General features: G+C 46.4%; 1 protein-coding gene across 1 annotated transcript in view; it reads right to left on the bottom strand.

Annotated features, from left to right (window-relative positions):
* Positions 1 to 401: 401 nt before the first annotated feature.
* The window catches only part of FDXR (ferredoxin reductase), a 35,498-nt gene continuing 9,125 nt past the window's right edge, over positions 402 to 26,774 (bottom strand). The window contains exons 4-12 of the mRNA XM_030208328.1: positions 24,862 to 24,984; positions 18,740 to 18,853; positions 17,839 to 17,940; positions 16,858 to 16,965; positions 15,933 to 16,017; positions 13,124 to 13,323; positions 12,589 to 12,760; positions 5,961 to 6,134; positions 402 to 2,168 (exon numbers count right to left, since the gene is read on the bottom strand). Coding sequence (XP_030064188.1) covers positions 2,038 to 2,168; positions 5,961 to 6,134; positions 12,589 to 12,760; positions 13,124 to 13,323; positions 15,933 to 16,017; positions 16,858 to 16,965; positions 17,839 to 17,940; positions 18,740 to 18,853; positions 24,862 to 24,984 — 1,209 coding nt within the window. The 3' untranslated portion in view covers positions 402 to 2,037. The remainder of the gene's footprint in view (positions 2,169 to 5,960; positions 6,135 to 12,588; positions 12,761 to 13,123; positions 13,324 to 15,932; positions 16,018 to 16,857; positions 16,966 to 17,838; positions 17,941 to 18,739; positions 18,854 to 24,861; positions 24,985 to 26,774) is intronic.

Here is a 26,774-nt window from a genome sequence, read left to right as displayed (position 1 = left end):
TAACAGGGCAACTAAGTCTGGGATAAGGCACTTCTGTTACAGTACTACTACTACTACTACTACTATTTAGCATTTCTATAGCGCTACAAGGCGTACGCAGCGCTGCACAAACATAGAAGACAGTCCCTGCTCAAAGAGCTTACAATCTAATAGACAAAAAAGAAATAAAGTAAGCAAATCAAATCAATTAATGTGTACAGGAAGGAGGAGAGGAGGGTAGGTGGAGGCGAGTGGTTACGAGTCAAAAGCAATGTTAAAGAGGTGGGCTTTCAGTCTAGATTTAAAGGTGGCCAAGGATGGGGCAAGACCTAGGGGCTCAGGAAGTTTATTCCAGGCGTAGGGTGCAGCGAGACAGAAGGCGCGAAGTCTGGAGTTGGCAGTAGTGGAGAAGGGAACAGATAAGAAGAATTTATCCACGGGTCGGAGTGCACGGGAAGGGGTGTAAGGAAGGCTTGTATGATTCATCCTAGTAGCACAGAAATGCTCTCGCATACATTTGTACCTGCTCTGAAGGTGCCCAGTAAACATGTCTATGAGTGTAAACAAACACGTATAAAATACAAGCATACATTACAACGCCATCCCATCTCTGTTCAGACTAAGCCCAGAATACACCTACTTTTTAATCCACATGTAAAGCCCATTTTACACACAGAAAATGCTTTAGAAGAATTACTCCCAAACGGAGCAACTTTCAAAAGTTTGCATTTTGATGCAAAAGTCCATGGGTACTTTTCCTGGTGGATTTTGTACCCGTTCTTAAACCGCCCAAAGGAAGAGGTCGCTGCAGGGATCTGTGCCCACATTTTCCATGGATAATTTTTCTGGCAAAAACAATGCTTGTAGTTTTAAAAATGCTTAGCTGCACTCTGGGAACACCTCCATCAAAAAATGCGGTTAAAAGCATGTGCACTGTTCCACAAGACATACATCTGTACCTGGTACAGAGTGTGGACAATTTTCCAATAGCTCCATTACCCTTGGAAACAGGCATTCACATGCATAAATGTATTTTGAAAACTGCTCTCCGGCTAATATTTTTACCTTCTAGAAGTGCAAAGAAACCCTTCCTCAAGTTTAAAATAATCATACACATAGTAACTTCGCTTCACATTTCTTTACCAGGCACAGCCTATCTTGACAGAAACATCTTGATTTCAAAGCATCAAAGAATACAGCTGACAAACAGGTCCATGCCTTCCAGATTAATTCGACAGTGCTACATCCAGACTTATTCTGTTCTGGAAGTGCCTTTTGTATGATCACAGCATCAAACAGCTCTCACTGTTCAGAGGGAAAACATAAGAACATGCAAAATAGGACGGCATAGTTTTCAGGAAGCCCTTTCATTGGTGATGTTCGCGTTAGAAAGAAGCTGTTTGAAACAGACACACGAACACTGAAGACTAACACAAACAGAGCTCTTGTACTTTTCATCCTGAAATCAAAACCCACAGTCTACGGCTTTTCCTGTATAGATGGACGGGCACAGGTAGGACTGCTGGCATTTCGCAAATATGGTAATAAAATTTCATTCACATCAGGACTAAACATTGATCTGATCAGTAGACAATGGTTACAGAGCACAAAAGTCTCAGGCAGACATTAGCAACTGCAGCAAAAAAAAAAAAAGGAAAGGGATTTTGTAGGACGTCTATGGGGCCAAGATGTTTTGGTGCTGCTTGTGTATAACGTTGTTCACTTTGTACATCCAGTTGCTCACAGGATATTCTTGGAATGTATTATGTGCACTTGTGGTCACAAATTCATCTTTAAGTAAGTGCTGGAAGTGGGAAATACCTGAGAACTACGACCAGCTCATTACAATAAACAAATGCAGCCAAACACACAACCACCAGGATGGAAGTACCAAAGAGTCAGAATCTAATTTCTCTCCCTGTTTTGGATACCGGGATCCACCTGACACCTAAATTGCAAAAAATCCTGGGACCACTGCTGGCCGGTCCATCGCAGAACCCCAGTTCTCACTGCTGGCCAATCACAGAAGTCCTCACTGCTGGCCAATCACAGGGATCCTCACTGCCTAGCCAGTTGCAGCATCAGCTGAAGGTCCAAGATCTTCTCCCGGGGTTTCCCAACCTCACTTCCCTTTGCAGTTTCAGCAGCATTAATTTTCTCCCAGTCAGAGAAGGAAACAGAGTGAACTCCTGTGGAAGAGAAGAAAGCAGTGAGCAGAAATATCGTGGAAAAAGAACTAAAAAAAAAAATGCAGATGAACCACACATCAGAAAGGTTAACTAAACAAAGGCTGAGGTGTTAATCTACGTCCACGTAAACTGTATCAACCACATTTCCAGAAAAATTTAGTGAAGAGGAAAAGTTATAATTATTATTATGTATTGCATTTGTACCCCACATTATCCCACCTATTTGCAGGCTCAATGTGGCTTACAGAGTGTTGTTATGACATAGTCATGACAGGATCTTAGATACAATCGGTAGTAATCAGAAGATGTATGAGGGATTAGAGAGGTAAGTGATTAGGTAGGGTAGTGTAAGAAGTGTATTTTAATCCTTGAGTGGGTTGGAAAAGTAAAAAGGCAAATAAGGATTTTGTTCATTTTTCTGGATTATTGCTGTAGCTGCACACAGTCTACAAAGGGGTAGCAAGATGAAGCTGGAGAGACACAGAGAGAGAGAGAGCCTTTGGAGTGGGGGAAGGGAGCAGAAAGAGAGCGAGTATGTGCTTGGGTCAGTGCGTGGAGGGTGAGATGACTATGCTGGGGCCACTGCAAATGTCTGCAGGCGTCTTACAAATGAAAACCCGAAGCACACCAGTTCACATTCAGTTAAGAGTTGTCATGAGACATTTTATTTATGTCTAGTGCGTTCGACATGGTAAACCATAAAATACTACTAGTTGGATCAAGGGTTTCCTAACCACAAGAACATACCAAGTGATATCAAATTCAAACATATCACCATGGAAACCAGAATGTGGAATACGCCAAGGATCACCGACCCTTTTCAACCTAACGATGACCCCACTAGCCAAATCCCTATCCAACCAAGGCCTTAACCCTTACATCTACGCAGATGATGTCACGATATACATCCCGTACAAACACAAACTAACAGAAATCACAAATGAAATCAAACTCAGCCTGCAAATCATGAACTCATGGGCGGATGCATTTCAACTAAAACTCAACGCTGAAAAAACACACTGTCTCATCCTCTCATCCCAATACAACACAAACAAATCCACCAATATAAACACCCCAGATTACACCCTTCCTGTTTCAGACAGCCTGAAAATTCTCGGAGTTACAATCGGCCGAAACCTCACGCTAGAAAGCCAAGCGAAAACTACAACAAAGAAAATGTTCCACTCAATGTGGAAACTCAAACGAGTAAAATCTTTCTTCCCGAGGGAAATATTCCGTAACCTGGTACAATCAATGGTACTAAGTCACCTAGACTACTGCTATGGAATCTATGCGGGATGCAAAGAACAAATCATTAAGAAACTCCAAACTGCCCAAAACACTGCAGCCAAACTCATATTTGGAAAAACGAGATTCGAAAGCGTCAAACCCTTACGAGAAAAACTGCATTGGCTCCCAATCAAAGAACGAATTGTGTTCAAAATCTGCACCCTGGTTCATAAAATTATTCACGGCAAGGCCCCGGTATACATGGCAGACCTCATAGAGTGGAGGAGTGGCCTAGTGGTTAGGGTGGTGGACTTTGGTCCTGGGGAACTAATGAGCTGAGTTCAATTCCCACTTCAGGCACAGGCAGCTCCTTGTGACTCTGGGCAAGTCACTTAGCCCTCCATTGCCCCATGTAAGCCGCATTGAGCCTGCCATGAGTGGGAAAGCGCAGGGTACAAATGTAACAAAAATAAAATAGATACTATTGGAGATTCTACATGGAATGTTGCTATTCCACTAGCAACATTCCATGTAGAAGGCTGCGCAGGCTTCTGTTTCTGTGAGTCTGACGTCCTGCACATACGTGCAGGACGTCAGACTCACAGAAGCAGAAGCCTGCGCGGCCACATTGGTGATCTGCAAGGGCCGACTTCTACATGGAATGTTGCTAGTGGAATAGCAACATTCCATGTAGAATCTCAAATAGTAGCAACAGTGGAGGAGTGGCCTAGTGGTTAGGGTGGTGGACTTTGGTCCTGAGGAACTGAGTTCCATTCCCACTTCAGGCACAGGCAGCTCCTTGTGACTCTGGGCAAGTCACTTAACCCTCCATTGCCCCATGTAAGCCGCATTGAGCCTGCCATGAGTGGGAAAGCGCAGGGTACAAATGTAACAAAAATAAAATAGATACTATTGGAGATTCTACATGGAATGTTGCTACTATTGGAGATTCTACATGGAATGTTGCTATTCCACTAGCAACATTCCATGTAGAAGGCTGCGCAGGCTTCTGTTTCTGTGAGTCTGACGTCCTGCACATACGTGCAGGACGTCAGACTCACAGAAGCAGAAGCCTGTGCGGCCACATTGGTGATCTGCAAGGGCCGACTTCTACATGGAATGTTGCTAGTGGCCTAGTGGTTAGGGTGGTGGACTTTGGTCCTGAGGAACTGAGTTCCATTCCCACTTCAGGCACAGGCAGCTCCTTGTGACTCTGGGCAAGTCACTTAACCCTCCATTGCCCCATGTAAGCCGCATTGAGCCTGCCATGAGTGGGAAAGCGCGGGGTACAAATGTAACAAAAATAAAAAAAATAGATTTACCAACCAGAAACACAAAAAGATCAACACGCATATACCTAAATCTCCACTACTCAAGCTGCAAAGGACTAAAATATAAATCAGCCTATGCATCCAGCTTCTCCTACATAAGCACGCAACTATGGAATGCACTACCAAACGTCATGAAAACAATGCACGACCTAACAAAACTTCCGGAAATCATTAAAAACCAACTTGTTCAAAAAGACATACCCTAACGATCAAACTTAAACACCTGAACCCTGCAACACAACGAAACTTATACTAGAACTGGACAAAACTTAACTCTTCCTCCTTGATTACCTAATGTATTCTGTCACTCATGAACTCTAACGCAATACCACTCTGCATTTGTCATACCGGAATTGGCGATCGCCATCACGGTACTATGTAAGCCACATTGAGTTTGCAAATAGGTGGGAAAATGTGGGATATAAATGCAACAAACAAATAAATAAAATGAAATGATGATGCTGAGGAAGGCTTGGTGGTTGGGAGGCGGGGCTAGTGCTGGGCAGACTTCTACGGTCTGTGCCCTGAAAATGACAGATACAAATCAAGGGGCTGGTGGTTGGGAGGCGGGGCTAGTGCTGGGCAGACTTCTATGGTCTGTGCCCTGAAAATGACAGATACAAATCAAGGGGCTGGTGGTTGGGAGGCGGGGCTAGTGCTGGGCAGACTTCTACGGTCTGTGCCCTGAAAATGACAGATACAAATCAAGGGGCTGGTGGTTGGGAGGCGGGGCTAGTGCTGGGCAGACTTCTATGGTCTGTGCCCTGAAAATGACAGATACAAATCAAGGGGCTGGTGGTTGGGAGGCGGGGCTAGTGCTGGGCAGACTTCTACGGTCTGTGCCCTGAAAATGACAGATACAAATCAAGGGGCTGGTGGTTGGGAGGCGGGGCTAGTGCTGGGCAGACTTCTATGGTCTGTGCCCTGAAAATGACAGATACAAATCAAGGTAAGGTATAAACAAAAAGTGGCACATGTGATTTTTGTCTTGTTGGGCAGACTGGATGGACCGTGCAGATCTTTTTCTGCCGTCATCTACTATGTTACTATGTTACATGGAGTTACAGCCTTTTATTCTCCAGTCAAAACAAACTTTACATGTCTTTTTTTGTACTTTTTTTGCAGCTTCATCTCACTGTGCTTCCCACCTCTCACAGACTTCACTCATATTTACATATCTCGCTCACACCATCTCGTTCCCCTCTACGCACATGCACTCATGCTTACACACCTCGGTGCTGCAGCATTTCCTTCAGGGACGGAAAACCAGGCTTGCAGATAGAAGTGTCCAGAACTCCAGAGCTGAGGTCATCTAGCACCGACTGGGCAGTATCAAAGCTATCATTCATGGTAGTTATGATCACCCCAGTGGGACCTCTCTTCACCCAGCCGCTACAATATAGACCTGAGACACGAAGGAAAAAAAAAAAAAAAAGAAAGACAAGCTTACTCACAGTTCACCCTTAAAGGTACAGCAGTCCCAGGAACATAAAAAGAAGCATTTCTACGCAGCATCATACCAAGCGATGCGCAGGGCCGCTGAGAGACTAGGCCGGGCCCGGGGCAAAGCCGCCCCCGCCCCATCGCTCCCCCTGCCGCTGCTGTCCCGTCACTCCCCTATCGCTGCCGTCCCCGGTCTCACCTGCCTGCCTCCATGGCTCCGGACCCCCTGCATTCGAAGTGGCAGTCACAGATTGCCTCCCTTCGGGCCTTCCCTCCCTGTGTCCCGCCCTCATCTGATGTAACTTCCGGTTTCCACGAGGGCGGGATACAGGGAGGGAAGGCCCGAAGGGAGGCGATCTGTGACTGCCGCTTCGAATACAGGGGGCCCAGAGCCGAGGAGGCAGGCAGGCGAGACTGGGGACTGCAGGTCAAACAGGTAGAAAAGGTGATGACCCCCAAGTGCATCACACTGCATGTCTTGGCATTAAATTTTAACTTATCTAAATTCAGCACAATTAAATACTTGACTTAATTTAAGATTGCATCATGTATCAACTGCTTATACATGAACTACATTATGGACACATAGATTTCATTGTGCTGAATTTAGATAAGTGCGTTGAAGAGCACATAATTTTAAGTATTAAATTTCCGGGTACAGAAATTAAATGTTAACTGCCAGACCCTCGACCATTCTTCTGTTTGGAGATCCCTTCCCATGGTTTATATTCTGGAATTCGTTGCCGGAGAACGTAATGAAGGCGGTTAGCTTGGCAGAGTTTAAAAAGGGGTTGGACGGTTTCCTAAAGGACAAGTCCATAGACCGCTACTAAATGGATTTGGGAAAAATCCACAATTTCGGGAATAACACGTATAAAATGTTTGTACGCTTGAGTAGCTCGCCAGGTGCCCTTGACCTGGATTGGTCGCTGTCGGGGACAAGATGCTGGGCTCGATGGACCTTTGGTCTTTTCCCAGTATGGCATTACTTATGTACTTATGGAGGGAGTAGAAATTATGAGAAGGGATCTCCAAACATTAGAAGAATGGTCGGGGGTCTGGCAGTTAAAATTTAATCACTCTATACGTCACCTGGGGTACCACACAGTCCAGTTTTTAAATAATTAAACCAAAAAACACCAAAAACCAACAAATGTTATATACGCATAAATTTATGGGTATACTAGTAAAAAAGGCCCGTTTCTGACACAAATGAAACGGGCGCTAGCAAGGTTTTCCTCGGAGTGTGTATGTTTGGGAGAGTGTATGTGAGAGTGACTGTTTGAGAGTCAGAGTGAAAGTGTGAGTGTGTGAGAGAGAGAGTGAGTCTGGGTGTGAGTGTGTTTGTGAGAGAGTGTGTGTGTGAGAATGAGAGTGTGTGCAAGTGTGTATGTGAGACACAGTGTGAGAGAGAGTGTGTGTGTGTGGGCGAGAGAGAGAGTGTGTGTAAGACACAGATTCTCTGTTTGAGTGAGTGTATGAGACCAAGCGAGTGTGTGAGTGACTGTGTGGCACATAGAGAGTGAATGTGATACAGTGTGAGACAGAGTGTGTGAGAGTGAGAGTCAGAAAGACATTGTATATGAGAGAGAGAGTGTGAGCCGTGCCCTCCCAATCCATGGCCATCTGTCCCCTGCCCCCTCCATTCATCCTTTTCCAGCAATTCCCCTATCTCCCTGAGCCCTGCCCTCCCAATCAATGCCCATCCATGCTCCTCTGTCCCCTGCCCCCTCCATTCATCCCTTTCCAGCAATTCCCCTCTCTCCCTGAGCCCTGCCCTCCCAATCCATGGCCATCCATGTTTCTCTGTCACCTGCCCCCTCCATTCATCCCTATCCAGCATTTTCCCTCTCTGCCTGAGGCCTGCCCTGCAATCCATATCCATCCATGCCCATCTGTTCCCTCCATTCATCCCTATCCAGCATTTCCCCTCTCCCTGAGTCCTGCCCTTCCAATCCATGCCCATCCATGCTCCTTTGTCACCTGGCCCCTCCATTCATCCCTATCCAGCAATTGCCCTCTCTCCCTGAGGCCTGCCCTGCAATCCATATCCATCCATGCCCATCTGTCCCCTCTATTCATCCCTATCCAGCAATTTCCCTCTCTCCCTGAGTCCTGCCCTCCCAATCCATGCCCATCCATGCTCCTCTGTCCCCTGCCCCCTCCATTCATCCATTTCCAGTAATTCCCCTCTCTCCCTGAGCCCTGCCCTCCCAATCCATGGCCATCCATGCTCCTCTGTCCCCTGCCGCCTCCATTCATCCTTTTCCAGCAAGTCCCCTCTCTCCCTTCCATGACCCCCCCCTCGCATCCATGCTCCTCTCTATCCCATGTCCCAGCCTGGCCCACCCTCTTCTCCCCCCCCCTTCGCATCCATGTCCCTCCCCCCCCCCCTTCAAATCCATGCATCGTTTTTTTTTTTCTTCTTTTCAATTTACCTCCGTGGTGTTTCCGGCAGCAAAGCGTCAGGGAAGGAGGCGGCGCTCCCGACGTCTAGCTTTCCCTTCGCTGTGTTCCGCCTTATTTTGAAGGCGGAACACAGCGAAGGGAAGGCTAGACGTCGGGAGCGCCGCCTCCTTCCCTGACGTTTCGCTTCCGGATTTGTTTGTTTTGTCGCGCGGGCGGGGCAGAGACGGCTGGCTGGCTTGAAGGGAGGCTTCATACCACGAATCCACGAACCCTTCAGCCTCAGCCTGGGAGTGACGTCAGATGGCTTCATAGAACGTTGTCCTCAGAACGTTGAGGGTGCGTTTTATTATATTAGATAACATTTGTTGGTTTTTGGTGTCTTTTTGGTTTAGTTAAAATTTAATGTTTGTATGCTTATTATCCTCAAGTAGTTTTTTATGTACAGGGATCTTTCCATGCTTAATAAAGACTTCATACAAATTTAAAAAAAAAAAATGTAATGCCAAGAAGTGCAGAAATACAAAACAGATGTACTGGATAGGAGGGGAGAGATTGGTAAGCTCGGCTCAGGAAAGGGACTGTGGGGTGATGGTGTCTGAAGATCACAAGGTGATGAAACAATGTGACAAGGCGGTGGCCACGGCCAGAAGGATGCTAGGCTGCATAGAGAGGGGTATAACCGGCAGAAGAAAGGAGGTGTTGATGCCCCTGTACAAGTCGTTTCTTGATGCTCCACTTACAGTATTGTGTTCAGGTTTTGGAGGCCTTATCTCACTAAAGATGTAAAAAGGCTTGAAGCAGTTCAGAGAAAAGCGACTAAAATAGTACGGGGTTTAACTAGCAAGACGTACCCGGAGAGACTTACTGACCTTTGCTCTTCTGGTTCAGATAATGATACTTCATCTTGAAGATTGTAATGTACTATATGTGGGAATATGCTCCAAACGCTTATATAAGCTACAGCTTATTAAAAAAAACTGCTATGAGATTATTTTTTTTTAATAAACAGATTTACTAGCGTCTCAAAACATATGATGAGGCTGCACTGGCTTCCAGTAAAAGCATTGTGTTTACTGTATCATATTCTTTATGGTTCTATCTTATACTTTTTATTAAATATAGTTTTAAAATCCTTATTTGGCCATTCGTCAAGATTGTTTAACCAATTAATTCTTCATCCAATGTCTTTTGGTAAGATGCGATTTCGAAAGGTATTTAATACAATTTTTATCATGGCACCATTATGGAATTCTCTCCCGTTATTTATTAGAGCCGAGATAAATTACTTTTTCAAGCGTTGCTATTAATTTTCAGTATGTTTAGATTATCATGTTAAGACTGTGTTAAGAATGCTTTCAGGCTATTTTTAAATTTGTACATCGCATTGAACTCTTGTTTGAGGGAAATTGCAATTAATAAGCCCTATATTGATATTGATTTCAATTTACTAATTATTTGCAAAATGATATCGTAAGGTGAGGGTGATCTTCAAAATATTCTGTCACTTGATGTCTCAAAGCAGTACAGAAGTCTAGGTACACTCTGTAAATTATTCAGATTGTAAACAAATCTGTCAACCAGCTGGGCACAAGCCACCAAGAAACCGGTACATTCTAGGCAGGAGAAACTGTGACTAAAGACCTGAGAATTCCTGTGAAGCAAATGTTTGCATTGAGTCACTATCAATCTCTAGGCAAATACACTGTTCAAAAAGAGGAAGATAGAAAGGTCTGCAACGATTTACTAGCAGAGGAGATTCTGAATATGTGTGCGATGGGCATGGAGGGCAGAGATAGGGAAAGAGATATGGGGGTGGGAATGGGTGTTAAGCAGACAACACCCTTATGCAACTTATCTACCCAAAGTGGAAGAGTCTCAACTGGGCAGATAGCATGGGACAATGTGGTGTTTTTCAGCCATCATTTACTGGGTCAGACCAATGGTCCAGCTAGCCCAGTATCCTGCTTCCAACAGTGGCCAAACCAGGTCACAAGTACCTGTTTCTAATAATGGTTTCAAACTGTATTCCAGGTGGGCCAAGTGTACAAATAAAAGGTTACTGCCAGCATAATGCGAAATTCAGTGTTCCCCTCTTTTGCCACTGTGGGGGAACAATTTTCATAACTGCCCCCCCCCCCCCCCCCCCCAGTTACCCACGGGCTTCACAGTCATTTTCAGAGGGGGGAAGTAACTGCAGTGCTGTGCATCTCCCTTTTGTGCAGGCAGTTTTCCCCCTCGAAAACATCCATGTGGATTTGAAAACTTAAAATCAACCATTATTTCTTCCCCCATCTTCCCTACCTAAAAATATGTGCATCATCGACTCTCACAAATATCGTCTTCTGCAAGCAAAAGTGAGAACTTTTCAACCTGCCAGTCTGCCAGGGTAAAAGGTTTTTGAAAATTGACCTCTTCAAATCAGCTGTAACTTAAGACTGGAATTATCTTTGCTGCGAGAAATTCTACAACCAGCACATATAGGAAAGAAGATGGAGGGCACCCTTGACGGGTACCCAGTGCCCAATGATACCTGTTACTCTCTTGCTTAACTCCCCTTCCACTTCACTCAGAACCAATTTTCTCTGCTCTTCTAACCCCAATGTAGCCCTACCCAGGCTCTTTTTTGTTTTCTTCCTCTCTTCCCCCACGGACTTCTTACTCTTTTTCCCCTCTCCATCAGCCATCACATTCTCCTCCAAGGCCCGACACCTTCTCTCCCCCCCACCATTCCAGGGCTTTCAATGATTCTGCTGACCCCCCACTGCCAGCTCTAGAAGGAGCCCAACAGTTAGAGCTGTGGGAAGCCAGGGTTCAAATCCCACCAATGTTCCTTGTGTTCTTGGGAAAGTCACTTAACTATTACCTCTGGTACAAAGAGATTGTAAAGCTCTCTGGATCGAGGCAATACTTGCTGAATGTAACTCACCTTTACCTCAGGTTTGGAAAAGCCAGAATTAAATCTAGGATCTGAACTCAAGGATGCTTCCTTGTTCTACTCCACCAAGGAGAAATCTGTAACTTCTTGCTCTTGAGAACTCAATCAGGACAAAAAATGCTTCTTATGCCTCCCCTTCAAACCAGTGGAATAGCTACGGGTGGGCACAGGCCCACCCAATCTTGGCTCAGGCCTACATAGCTGCAGCCCAATACTGCTCTTCCCCCCTCCCCCTCCTCTGCGGCATCCCGGGTCTCTGAACCCCTTCCTTCCCTGGTATGGTACAGGTGTCCTCGGCGCCTGCAGAGATTCATTCTTGTTGCTTGCACCGGCCCCACAGGCTTCCTTCTGCCATGTCCCGCCCTTGCTGACATCACTGCCTGTTTCCTGTCTGGTGGAATGCAGCAGATGGAAGCCTGCAGGGTCGGCGCAAGCAGCGAGATTGAATCGCTGATTGAATTGCTGCAGGTGCCGAGGACGCCTGTACCAACAATGGGGAGGGACAAGAGTTCAGAGACAGGAGCGCAGATGCTGGGACGTCACAGAGGAGAGGGAAAAGTTGTGGGGTAGTTGAAAAAAAAACCTCTTATGTTCTTAAAAAATATCTCCGGGAAGATATTTGTGGTGTGTGTTTGGGGGGGGGGGGGGGGGGGGGGGAGAGGAGCACATGCACGAAGAAGGGCCCATTCAATTTACCTCTGGGCCAATCCAAGTCTGCCTACGCCTCTGCTTCAAACCCCATGCCTCCTCCTCTATGCCCAGGGCTTTCCTCACCAGCCCAGAGGATGCACCTGCCCCATGCAAGCAGATGAGCACATTTTAAGAGATCTGTGGATCACAAATTCCCTCTCCTTCTCTGAAAGCACTTACAATGTGGGAATGGACAATCGATGTGTCAAAGGAACATAAACTCCCCAAACCACATACATGCCAAGGATACTAGTGTCAAAAGGAGAAGCCCTGATTTTCTGCTCCCTGCCATATACCCATCTTGGAAGGGTTTCTAGCCACCTGCCTGTAAATTCTATAGGGTTACGACTGTTCATTTTGATACTTCTGTGTTAATACTAACCTGGGACATTATGAACTCGGCCCATGCTGTTAGGGATTATTCCTTGCTTGGCATCAAAAGGCAGAGATGGAGCAATTGGAAGACTCTTATAGCCGATGCTGCTTAGGATCAATCCACACTCAACGTTCTCAAACTCTCCTGTGGGAACAGCCACAGCAGACTCCCCTGAGCCCTCCAGGTGCAATGTCAAGTGAGAACAGACGGGGAAAACATGATGGAAACAGTGAAGGGGGGGGGGGGGGGAGGAAAAAAGACCAAATCAGCTGGTGTAAAAGAAAAAAATTCCCTGAATAAATCTCCAGCTCAGTTTATAATAATCCTATCACTGGTCTGCTGGGGTTCTCTCTTCCTCCAACATGTGTCACCAATTCTGCCCATTTCAACATTGCTCTCCTCACATCATTTGTGATCACGGAATTAAAGCAGTCAATGAGGGGGTCCTGATCAAAGTCACCATGAAAACTCAGCCAAGAGACTGGAAGGGAGGAGGAGGAGGAAAACATTGCACAGAAAGCCGAAATCTCTCAATTCTTACCTCAAGTCTATTGACGGCCAATCTGATCCCCACAGCCTGCTTCCCATTAACGCCGGGCAGGATCTCAGTGGGACTACGCAGGAATTTCAGGCCCCACTCTCTTGTGGCCGACACCCAGCGAGCTGCTTCTCTCTCGTAGGGTTTTTCCAGTGCAGATTTGATCATCAGCTCTGTCAGTCGCTTCCGTGGTCTGGGAACATCTAAAAGTGAAGCGCAACGATATGAGGGATTGTATACGTCCCTATAGGGATGGTAAGGAACACTATGGAAAAGCAATGGGGCAGATATTCAAAAGATTTAACCAGGTAGAAGAGGCTCGTTCCCGCTTAAATCACACTGGCCGGCTCTCCCGCTGATATTCAGCAGCGTTTAATCGGACAGTGCTGCTGAACTGGGGTGCAGACTGACGCAGCAACTGTCTGGTGAATGTCGAGGCGGTCCCCAAAGTTATCCGAGCACCGATGACATTCAGTGCTGGTACCCAGATAACTATCCGAACTGGTAGTACTGCATAAATAGTGGTCTTAATTTGCCCAAAGCTGGATGGTACCTATACTGAATATCACCGGTACCTGGATAATTTCCAGGAGCTACCGAGTGCCAGAAATTTACTTATTTATTGGGATTTATTAATTGCCTTTATGAAGAGATTCACCCAAGGCGGTGTACAGCAGGTACAGTTTAACATAAAACATACAATTTTGTTAACAGCTTAACAATAGTAAAATAACCAAGAATAAACGTAAATACAGTAAATGAGGTAAATTTGAAAACAGTAAATTGAAACCTAGTAATAGAACAACCGTGAAATGATATCAAAAATATACACATTTAACAGCACTGGAATTCAAACACCAGAGATATAATACAACTAGTAAAAAAGGCCCGTTTCTGTAAGAAATGAAACGGGCGCTAGCAAGGTTTTCCTCGGAGTGTAAGTTTGAGAGAGAGAGTGTGTGTGAGAGATGGAGTGTGTGTGTCAGAGAGAGAATGAGAGAGAGAGAGAGAGAGAGAGACAGAGTGTGTGCGTGTGTGTGAGAGAGAGAGTGAGTCTATGTGCGAGTGTGTGTGTGTGAGAGAGAGTGTGTGTGTGTGGGAATGAGAGAGTGTGTGTGAGAATGAGAGGCCCCCCATCCCTTTCTGTCTGCCAGGGGCCCCCTCCCTCTCTCCCAGTTCCAGGGTCCTCCCTCCCTCCTATTTCCATGGCCCTACCAGTTCCAGTGTCCTCCCTCCCTCCCTCTGAGTTCCAGGTTTGTGCTCCCCCTCCCAGTTCTAGGTTCATTGCCTCCCTTAGGGCCCTACCAGCCTCAGGGTTCCCCCTTTTCCCTCCCTCCCTCCGACTTCCATGTTCTCCCCCCCCCCCCCTCCCAGTTCCAGGTTTCTCCTCTCCTTACCGGTTCCAGGGTACCCCCTATTTCCTTCCTTCCCTCTTAGTTCCAGGTTCGTCCCCCCCCCCTTCCAGTTCCAGGTTCTTTGCCTCCCTCCCTCCCCCGTGATACGTTCTTTGATTTTGAGCAAATGTTTTTTTTCTTGTATCTGTTCAGTGAAAGGTTTTTTTCTCCTACACACCCATCTCCTCCTCCTCCGCCGCTCCCTGCCACTTTCTCCATGAGTTTCCCTACTCCTCCCCCTGCCTGCCCATTACTTGTGCTGTGCTTAAGCCGGTCGCCGAGTTGTAGATGGAGGGAGAGCAGGCGGGCGGTCTCTGACAGTGCACTGACACCAGTGACAGCTAAACGCGCTGTGATTGGCTGAGCGACCTGGAGGGGCATAATCGAATGGGGCGTCCAAACAGTTGTGATTTGGACGTCCTCGCAGATTCCGATCCCCAATTCTCTCCGGCGTGGTCATTTCGGGCACATAAGAAAAACACATCCAAGAGAAGGATGCCCATCACAAAATCTGAAGGGAAAAACGTCCAAGTGCTCATCAGGGACGTCCTTTTATTTTTTTGAGTGAAGGACGTGTATGAAGCCATCTTTGGCATGCGCAGAGCAGCCAGCATAATGATTGGCTGCTCTGCGCATGCTCAGCTGGCCGACTGGCTTCCCCTCCTTAGGAAGGAAATCGCGTGCAAATGAGCTAACAGCGAGCAGCTCATTTGCATGCGATTTCCTTCATGCATGCCCGTTTTTTACCGATTCACTAAGGGCTCGGTAAGGGAAGGGCTCTTTCCGTGGAGTTAGTGCATCTGGCTCAGACTCACTTGGGATAATTTGATGGTTGGCTAAACTCAAGGCAAGTTCTTTGTATAGTTAAGCAAGAGATAAGGAACTGATATACATTCTGGTGCTCAGTGCCTTTAAAATCGCTGACCTCTACCAGCTGAAAATCAGGGGGGGGGAATACTTGCATCCAACATGTCATTCCCCACACAGCACAGTGGAAGATCCTGAAGTACCAGGAAATGCAGTGTGAAACCAAGAAAGATTTCCCGTTGTTTTGGGTGCTACAGGCTTGATCAAAACAAATTTCCAAACACACCTGGATAAGTTGCCTATACATGTTACATCTTCTGAACTCCAGAAGGAAGCTCTCTTTGGTGCAATGCAAGTTTTACGGTGAACATTAGCAGTAAATCTGAGAGACTGAGATCACACTCCACGTGCCCTGGCTTAGGAGTGAGTGAGGTTTCATTACTGTCATGGTATGTGCAAAGCTAACTCATTTGGTGAAACTGACCCCACCCCCAAGAGCTGAACTAGGTCTGGGTGAAGGGAGCATTGGATGAACTTTTCCAAATCCTGCTAGGATCTGAAAACAGACTGCAAAGTAAAAAGAACAAACTGGTGACTAAAAGCCTCCTTACCTTTAATCACATCCCTGAGGCCTTCAAAGTCACCTGGACGCAGGAGTGGCTTGGTTCCAGGCAAATTAATCATCTCTCGCAGTTCCTGTGGAAATTTAGACAGCAATGAAGAACTCATGCCTCGAAAACTTTACAGTAAAGCAGTTTAACAGATTACAGGCAATTTTCTCTAAAGAAAAAATTAAGTAAGAAAATTATAAATTATCAACTTGTATTAGACCCCCAATTTGAAGGGGCTGGACCTTAGTACTACTCAGGAGATTAGTTTCAAATATCTTACAAAAATAAGAAGTAAAGGCTTAACAGTATATACCGCGCATTTAACTTTTCCATTAGTCTCTTTTTCCAAGGCTAATCAGACCTACTAAACTCCAACATAAATTATAAAACCTTTTTCTGTGTAATAAACTGTTTCAAATGCTCAGAAACAAAAAATACATATTTGACCCCTAAGTATTTCACATTACATTTGCACGGATAATTGAGATTAAAAGAGGCTCCCAAGGCTTCTTACTTAATTTTTTCTTTAGAGAAAATTGCCTGTAATCTGTTAAACTGCTTTACTTGTTCAAGATATATTCTTGTAAATTAATGAAAATGATAAAGAATTTAAAAAAAAAAAAAAAAGAAAACTTTACAGTAAGTGCTCTGGTTCAGTGGCAAGCTGATGCTGGGGAGCTGGGTTCAATCACCAGCCATTTGCCGAGTTCACACAGAGACATCCAAGCTGCTTCTCATTTTTACTGTGCAGTCTAGTGGGGAGCGGAGGGGAGGGGATGGCCTCAGCAACTACAGCTCTCAGTCTAAGGATCCTGCTTTTGATTCTCAGATGGTAACACGGTAGTACAGAACTGTGGCTGTAGGAATAACTGGATGTATGCACAGAGGGTTTGGGTTAAGGTGTAACACTGATGGAAAAGTTTACCTTTATGGTAAATGCCACCTGGAGAGGACCCCTCCGGCCAACAAGCCATACCCGTTTCACCTTGCTGTGCGCAATTGCTTCTAGGGAATGTGCAGTAATGTCCGTTTTCTACAGGGTGAAAAATGAAGAATTGAGCGCTACATTGGCCGAAGAAAGGGACAACTCAAACTCTTTAATTCATTCACCACAGGAAAATAAATGCGTGAACTGGCTGTCAGGAAAAGAAAGCGGGATAACTGATATCTAGAGACCTGGAGTATCCCTGTACAAGATTCAGGATGGACAGAGATACAGACCAACTAAACATACATATAGTAACATAGTAGATGACGGCAGAAAAAGACCTGCACGGTCCATCCAGTCTGCCCAACAAGATAACTCATATCTGCTTTTTGTGTATACCCTACTTTGATTTGTACCTGTGCTCTTCAGGGCACAGACCGTATAAGTCTGCCCAGCACTATCCCCGCCTCCCAACCACCAGCCCCACCTCCCACCACCAGCTCTGGCACAGGCACAGACCGTATAAGTCTGCCCAGCACTATCCCCGCCTCCCAAGCACCAGCCCCTCCTCCCAACCACCGGCTCTGGCACAGACCGTATAAGTCTGCCCAGCACTATCTCCGCCTCCAAACCACCAGTCCCGCCTCCCACCACCGGCTCTGGCACAGACTGTATAAGTCTGCCCAGCACTATCCCTGCCTCCCAACCACTGGCTCTGGCACAGACTGTATAAGTCTGCCCAGCACTATCCCTGCCTCCCAACCACTGGCTCTGGCACAGACCGTACAAGTCTGTCCAGCACTATCCTCACCTCCCAACCACCAGTCCCGCTTCCCACCACCGGCTCTGGCACAGACCGTATAAGTCTGCCCAGCACTATCCCCGCCTCCCAACCACCAGACAACACTAGGATTCCAAGCAGCTTCATGAGGTCACTATGAAGCATCCATTTCATCTTAAGACCTTCTTTTTACTCACCCTCAGCAGATCAGGTGGCGTTAGCAAAATCCGTGCAACATCCAGAGCGACATTTCCCTGTCCCAGAATCACAGCAGTCTCGCTGCTTAGGTCTGGTTCAAGCTGTTCTCGAGACACGAGTTTAAAAAAAAAAAGAAGAAGAAAAGAGAGAAACTAGACAATAAGGACAATCTGCCCCGGCACCAGCCTCACCCATCAGCATCAGTATCCCTTTTAATGAATTTGGATTTTACTTTTAATATGTACCTTTTCCAAATCCAAGCTTAAGACAAGTTACAAGGTCACATATCTGCCCAAGAAGGCTTACAATCCGAATGTGTATCCGAAGGTGTGGTGACTTGCCCAACATCACAAGGAGTGTTGGCGGGGATTTGAACTCTGGCTTCTCTGCTGCTCCTCTACTCCCACTTTGATCTCAATAGTTCCTAAACTGCCCAGTGGTGTTACCCACTGTCCATTTATATCCCGGAGTGGAGGAGTGGCCTAGTGGTTAGGGTGGTGGACTTTGGTCCTGAGGAACTGAGTTCAATTCCCACTTCAGGCACAGGCAGCTCCTTGTGACTCTGGGCAAGTCACTTAACCCTCCATTGCCCCAGGTACAAATAAGTACCTGTATATGTAAGCCGCATTGAGCCTGCCATGAGTGGGAAAGCGCGGGGTACAAATGTAACAAAAAATAAATAAAAAAAATAAATATTACACAGAGCCAAATCACAACTCCACTAGCACACAAACCCTCTTATTGTTACAATGCTTAACTTTAACAACTGTCTCCTCCCTCCGACACTACAGGGTATGCTCCCCTCCCCCAATCAGAGCTCAGTTTTACCATTCAAATGACACATGCTTGGTTCAATTCAGAATATCGGGGAAACGTGTACCAGTCACAAGAGCAGCTTACGTTTTGGTTCTCGGGCAACCCATTGTACCAGCCCACAAAGGCTCTGGCGGAATAAACTCCAGGAAGGTGCTCCCCGGAGATTCCCAGCATGCGATTATCTTCAGCGCCATAACTCTGTGGAGAAAATAAAGCAAAACCATCCCTTTGAATGTCTACGCTCTGCGATATCCTCCACCCCTCTCTGGCCAATCTATAGCGCATTACTGATGTTTTCCAGTAACTAGTGATGAGCGAGAAACTCCGTATCTGGGTAGCTTTGAGACAGCTATGGAAAATTAAGTTGCAGAGAAGGAAATAACCTTCCATGGCTGCGGTTACATTTATAAAAAATAATAAGACAATAAGACATAAAACATATCTGTTCAGAACCACTGAAGAAGTGTGCCTCAGTGACTTTAATATTCCTGCTAATGATCCTTCTAACTCTTATATTTCCAAGTTACTCGCTTTAACATCCTCCTTTAATCTCCAACTATGCTCCACCTCCCCCACTCACACCCTTGTCACCTCTCGTTTGGACTACTGCAATCTGCTTCTTGCTGGCCTCCCACTTAGTCACCTCTCCCCTCTCCAGTCGGTTCAAAACTCTGCTGCCCGTCTCCGTCTTCCGCCAGGGTCGCTTTACTCATACTACCCCTCTCCTCAAGTCGCTTCACTGGCTCCCTATCCATTTTCGCATCCTGTTCAAACTTCTTCTACTAACCTATAAATGTACTCGCTCTGCTGCTCCCCAGTATCCCTCCACACTCGTCCTTCCCTACACCCCTTCCCGTGCACTCCGCTCCATGGATAAATCCTTCTTATCTGTTCCCTTCTCCACTACTGCCAACTCCAGACTTCGCTCCTTCTGTCTCGCTGCACCCTATGCCTGGAATAGACTTCCTGAGCCCCTACGTCTTGCCCCATCCTTGGCCATCTTTAAATCTAGATTGAAAGCCCACCTCTTTAACATTGCTTTTGACTCGTAACCACTTGTAACCACTCGCCTCCACCTACCCTCCTCTCCTCTTTCCTCTATACATTAATTGATTTGTTTGCTTTATTTTTTGTCTACTAGATTGTAAGCTCTTTGAGCAGGGACTGTCTTTCTTCTATGTTTGTGCAGCGCTGCGTACGCTTTGTAGCGCTATAGAAATGCGAAATAGTAGTAGTAGTAGTAGTACATACATAAATCAAATGTGAAAATACCAAGTCTAGCAGATATAGAAGTCAAATAAGCAATTTTACGGGGCAGAAAGAAGACCAGAGAGAACTTAATGTCACAGAAGAGATGTAGCATTACCAACCCCAACACCTACAATTGTTAGCCAAAGAAAGGCAATGCTAGTATGCTTTCTGTTCATTTATTTATTTATTCACAATGGCTTGATATACTGCAAAAGGCCAGGAGTGGCTTCTAGGCAGTTAAACTTGAAAACAAGGGAGCCCCAAAAATGGTAGTGTGGGCGTGTGTACTGGACCATTTCTCTAGCACGTCTGGAAAAAAAAAGGGGTTGGGGGGGGGGCTGGGAAGTGGAGCTGCGGCAAATGAAAACCAGCGTTCGTCTATTTACGGCCTGAGCCCTTAACGCCGCCAATTGACTTAGCGGTAAGGGCTCACACATTATCCACGCGGTAACCGTCCAGCGCACATCAACTACCAGTTACTGCCAGGAACGCCCCCCACGGTAGAAAATTATTTTATACTGTGTATTTTCAGTGCGCACCAAACTCGGACTTACTGCCAGGCGCACGCATTAGCCGGGTGATAATGACGATTTGTCGCACGCTGCACGCACCTGTGAAAAAGGGCCCCAAAGTTTCTCATGCCAGGAATAGCATTTTACGGGGAGCTATTTCATTACAGGTTAATATTCTCTTATCTCCTATTTGTCCTGTTTGTCTGTCCTAATTAGATTGTAAGCTCTGTCGAGCAAGGACTGTCTCTTAAGTGTACAGCGCTGCGTATGTCTAGTAGCGCTATAGAAATGATAAGTAGTAGTAGTAGTAGTTACCTAAAAAGTGTTTTAGGAAGCCATTTTTTACAATAAAGGCAACATAGGTGCCAAGGTTAAGGTTCAAGGTTGCATTTATTTGATTAATCACCTAAGGCAAAGCCATCAAAGCAATTTACATAAAATAAAAGCTCACACAATGTAATACATTATACATTTTACAACATAAGCAAATATATCAGATACCCATATAGAAAGTAAAAATCAGAGCAAAAAGCAAGCAAACCCGCTGCACTCACAGGATCCTAAGGCCAAGGCAGACCACCAGTTAGAAAAAGCAAAATGTAATTAGGGAAGGCTGCCTGGAAGAGGTGTGTTTTAAGCAAAGCTTTAAATGAGGGGAGAAAGATCTCCGTAAATAAAAACATGCCTGCATAAAATAGGCTCCAGGCACAATCCTAATAGCACACGAATACTCACACATGTTTATATCTGCTCCTAGGCGTATGTGAATATGTGACAGTGGCCAATCCAGGTTACAAGTACCTGGCAAGGTCCCAAAACAGTACAATACATTTTATACTGCTTATCCTAGAAATAAGCAGTGGATTTTCTCCAAGTCCATTTTAATAATGGCTTATGGACTTTTCCTTTAGGAAGCCAACCAAACGTTTTTTTTAAACCCTGCTAAGCTAACTGCTTTTACTACATTCTCTGGCAACGAATTCCAGAGTTTAATTACACGTTGAGTGAAGAAATATTTTCTCTGATTCATTTTAAAGTTGCTACTTTGTAGCTTCATTGTGTGCCCCCTAGTCCTAGTATTTTTGGAAAGAATGTACAAGCTATTCATGACTACCCGTTCCACGCCACTCGTTATTTTATACACTTCTATTATATCTCCCCTCAGCTGTCTTTTCTCCAAGCTGAAGAGCCCTAGTCACCTTAGCCTTTCCTCATAGGGAAGAAAACCCATCCCCTTTATCATTTTCGTTGCCCTTCTCTGTACCTTTTCTAATTCCACTATACCTTTTTTGAGATGCGGTGACCAGAATTGAACATAACATTCGAGGTGCAGTCACACCATGGAACGATACAAAGGCGTTAAAATAGCCTCATTTTTGTTTTCCATTCCTTTCCTCTAAGCGTGTACACATGCATTTTATAAAGTACATAGATACATCCCAAATCCATTCAATCTATGGCCCTAGGAGGATCGTGAGGGGCAGGTGCAAGCGCATGGACCTAAATGCAGTGCTTCAGCGTGCATCTTACCGTGATCTGTAAATTATGCATGTAATGACCAGACGCCTCCCCTGTGAGCACCCCTTTCAGTTACACACTAGGTGAGCTGCATGCATCGTTTATAGAAGAGCGCTGAGCACGCATCTGGCACTCACACAGGTAAAAGCACGCAAACGGCATAGTGTAATAGGTTAAAACATATCTATTTTAAGTGTGGTCACTTACGCCAGCCATAAAGGGAAATACGAGCATAAATCCCAGGATTCTATAACTTAAGAGTGTCACGTGTGCGCCTTGCCCAAACTCCCCCCCCCACATCAACGCCACTTACAAACTATGCACCATCGAAGATTGGCACATATTTACAGAATACTGCACAGCCAGATTATTGTCGTTTGTGTGTGAAGCGCAGAAACAACCAGCATATCGGTAGAATTAACCTGTATCAGTGTACTTATGAACATACTAGTAAAAGCGGCCCGTTTAGGGACTGTCCTTCGATGTTAAATTGTACAGCGCTGCGTAACCCTAGTAGCGCTTTAGAAATGTCAAGTAGTAGTAGTTTCCAACAGAAAGGAAACGGGCTCTAGCAAGGTTCCAGGCCCCTCCCCTTCCCCCCCTCCTCTTCCCCCCCACCTGCCCCCTCCTCTCACCCCCCTCATCCCCCGCATCATAACCCCTCCTCATCACCCCTCCCCCGCTCTCATCTCAGGACCCCCCCCCCTCTCTCGTAAAAGAACCCCCCACCCTCGTCTCTGGACCCCCGCCTCCCCCACCCACCCTCCCTCTCTCGTCTCAGGCCACCCTCCCTCTCGTTTCAGGACACCCAGGATCCCCTCCCCCCCACCCTCTGTCGTCCGTCCGAGTTCCACAGGTCGCGACGGCCCCACTCCCATTCGAGTTCCACGCCCCCCGTCTCCTCCGGTTTCCACGCCCCCCCTCCTCCCATTGCTGCTGGCCAGCGCCTCCCTCCCTCTGTGTCTGTGGCCTCCGAGTGCAAGGAGGACGTGTGCGGGTGCCCCCGCCCTTCATACCTGGCAGCTGCCGTTTAAAAAGTTTTACCTCCTGCTCAGCCGTTAACACTGAAGTCCAGCAAATACAGACGCCGCTTCATACAGGCTGTGGTTTCGTTTCTGTTTCAGCTGTTCCTCTGGTCCCGCCCTCATTTCCTGTTTGCGGAAGGGCGGGACCAGAGGAACAGCTGAAACAGAAACGAAACCACAGCCTGTCTGAAGCGGTGTCTGTACTTGCTGGACTTTAGTGTTAACGGCCGAGAAGGAGGTAAAACTTTTTAAACAGCTGCTGCCACTTAGGAAGGGCTGGGGCACCCGCACACGTCCTCCTTGCACTCGGAGGCCACAGACACAGAGGGAGGGAGGCGCTGGCCAGCAGCAATGGGAGGAGGGGGGGGGGCGTGGAAACCGGAGGAGACGGGGGGCGTGGAACTCGAATGGGAGTGGGGCCATCGCGACCTGTGGAACTCGGACGGACGGGAGTGGAAGGAGGGAGGGAGGTAGGGGATCATGGAACTCGGGGGGGGGGGGGGGCGTTTGTTTACTCACCTTCGGTGGCTGCTGCTGGGTTCACTTCCCTCTCACTTCCCATTGGTCCGCCCTGTGAAGTCATCCCCAGGGCGGACCAATAGGAACTGTGTTACGAACCCAGGCAGCCAGACGGAGGTGCAAATTATTATATAGGAAGAGTAGCCATATTGGGTCAGACCAATGGTCCATCTAACCCAGTATCCCGTTTTCCAAACAGTGGCCAAGTCAGGTCACAAGTACCTGGCAGAAACCCAAATCATGGCAACACTCCATACTACAAATCCCAGGGCAAGCAGTTGCTTCCCATGTCTATCTCAATAGCAGACTATGGACTTTTCCTCCAGGAATTTGTCCAAACCTTTTTTAAACCCAGATACACTAACCGCGGTTACCATATCCTCTGGCAAAGAGTTCCAGAGCTTAACTATTCGTTGAGTGAAAAAATATTTCCTCCTATTTGTTTTAAAAGTATTTCCGTGTATCTTCCTTGAGTGTCCCCTAGTCTTTGTACTTTTGGAACGAGTAAAAAAATCAATTTACTTCTACTCGTTATACACCACTCAGGATTTTGTAGACCTCAATCGTAGCTCCCCTCATCCGTCTCTTTTCCAAGCTGAAGAGCCTTAATCTCTTTAGCCTTTCCTCATACTGACATTTGATAAGATTCACAATAAAATCTGAATAGGCAAAAAAGAAATCCATAAAGTACATGACACAGAGAAACAAGCAAACTGCAAAATAGCAGATTGGCTGCAGTACTGTCCAATGCGGACCCCCCCCTCCCCCCCCCCCACCAAATAACCGGAACTTGTGTCCGTGCAAATTCCCAAAAGGTAAAAGAAATACGTCTTTAAATGAACTTTGCATTTGCAAAGAGACTGCTCAGATCAAAGTTCCAAGGTGAGAGAGTTCCACAGAAAGGGCACCAAAATTGGCTGCAGTACTGTCCAATGCGGACCCCCCCCCCCCCCCCCCCCCCACCAAATAACCGGAACTTGTGTCCGTGCAAATTCCCAAAAGGTAAAAGAAATACGTCTTTAAATGAACTTTGCATTTGCAAAGAGACTGCTCAGATCAAAGTTCCAAGGTGAGAGAGTTCCACAGAAAGGGCACCAAAAAGTAGAAAGCACTCTGCACTCTTTCTGGTCAATTCAAATGAGCCCTTGATGGGTTAGGAAGAACTAGTCGGCGATTGTTCAAAGACCTTAAGACTCAAGACGGAACATAAGTGATTGTCATGGATGCTAGATAATCAGGAATTCCAGTGGCGATTGCTTTGTGGGTCAGCATGTATATTCCCGGGCAATGTTATAACAGCCATGTTCCACACGTAGAAAACGCTTCACACGTGGAAAAAAGCTTTATAAAATTATCCCCACGCTGTTTCGTCATCACTCACCAGCACTACAGCGTGATACGCCTGCTGCAGCTCCTCCACAGTTACGTCCTTGCCAACGGTGATATTTCCGTAGAAGGCGCAGCGGTCGGAATGTGCTGTCTGAGTGAAACTGTTTATCACGTTCTGTTCAAGAGACACAAGAAAGACGGTACAGAGAAACATATATTAAAGCACAGATCCATGCTGCAGCGGAGTCCTTTTACTGGCTCCTCTCTAGGGCACAAGAGCTGTCCTTGACTGAATCTAACGGACAGCCTTGTAGCCTCCTGCCCGTATCTTTCTTTTATCTCCTGACCCGTTTCAAGGGCTGGCATGTCCTCTTATCTGTCAAGCATTCTTTTTAGATATTTCAAGGACTCATAAAGGCTATCTTCAAAAACTAAATAACATGAAAAGCATTGAAACAGCAAAGAGCACACATCTTTCAGTGTAGGTTATCACCAGTAACTAGCTCAGTGACTGTATAAATTTATTTTGGTTCCCACTGGATGCTGTATAGGCGAATGCTTAAATAATACATAGCCCTTGTCTATTCTCTCTTCTTCCCCGCCCTCCTTTTACAGCCATGGATCTCTCCACGTCGCCTTTCATTCTGCTCCTTTAACTCTTTTGATTGTTGCTGTGCCGTATCGCTAAAGGCTCCCAATATCAACACCCAGCTCCAGATCAATTACAAATTCTTCTCATAAAGAACATGTATGTTAGTAGCAGGGGCGTAGTAGCTACTATGGGGCCACGGGGGCCTGGGCCTCCGTAGATTTGGCCCTGGACCCTCCTGCCGATGACCCTCTCGACCCTCCCTCCCACCGCCAACCCACCGTCTGCTACCTTTGCTGGCGGGGGACCCCAACCCCCACCAGCCGAAGTCTTCTTCCTTTGTTTTTTTTCTGAGTCTGAAGTCCTGCACATACAACGTGCAGGACATCAGACTCACAGAAACAGAACGAAGCCCTGCAGATCGCAAGGCTTCGTTCTGTTTCTGTGAGTCTGACGTCCTGCACGTTGCATGTGCAGGACGTCAGATTCAGAAACAGAACGAAGGAAGAAGAGGATTCAGCTGGCGGGGGGTTGGGTTCCCCTACCAGCAAAGGTGGCGACGGCGGGTGGGCGGGGAGGTGGGGGGGGGGGGGTCGAGAGGGTTGTCGGCGGGGGGGGGGGGGGGGGGCAAAGTTGGTGGTGGTGGTGCTGGTGGCGCCGGGGGGGGGGGGGGGTCGGCAATGGCGCCGGGGTGGGGGGCTAAAATGTGCCCCCTCACCTCGGGCTCTGGACCCCCCTCCTGCCGAAGTCTGGCTACGCCCCTGGTTAGTAGTACTACTGGATCTATCGGATGCGCCTGACACCACTACTATGGCTCAGTATATCAAGCCAAGCATTGCTTAGAGTGGGCATGTATTCGTCATTGATCCAAACTTTTTTTTATTTTTTTTTACTTTTAATCTATCTATTATCAAAGAAACTTATTTTTCAAACTTCTAGTTCTTAGCTTAAAAGCTTCTTCGTTTTATTTTCTCAATTCTCAATTTCCCCATATTAGATTGGAGGAGACTTCTTGATAAACCACACTGGCTCCTAATCAAAGAGCGAATTGCTTTCAAAATCTGCACTCTGGTTCACAAAATTATCTACGGTGAAGCTCCGGGATAGATGACAGACTTGATCGACCTACCAACTAGAAACACATCTGAATCAACACGAACGTACCTAAATGTCCACTACCCAAGCTGCAAAGGACTCAAATACAAATCAACTTACGCGTCCAGTTTTTCCTACATAAGCACACAACTGTGGAACGCATTACCAAAAGCCATGAAAACAACGTATGACCACCTAAACTTCTGGAAAAAACTAAAAAGTAACCTGTTTAAAAAGGCATACCCTGCCGATCCAACATAAATGCCTGATCTCTGCAACAC

Source organism: Microcaecilia unicolor, chromosome 6 (genome assembly GCF_901765095.1).
Source record: "Microcaecilia unicolor chromosome 6, aMicUni1.1, whole genome shotgun sequence".
Classification (NCBI taxonomy): domain Eukaryota; kingdom Metazoa; phylum Chordata; class Amphibia; order Gymnophiona; family Siphonopidae; genus Microcaecilia; species Microcaecilia unicolor.
Note: the sequence above shows the minus strand (reverse complement) of the source record. Positions and strands in the feature narration are given on the sequence as shown.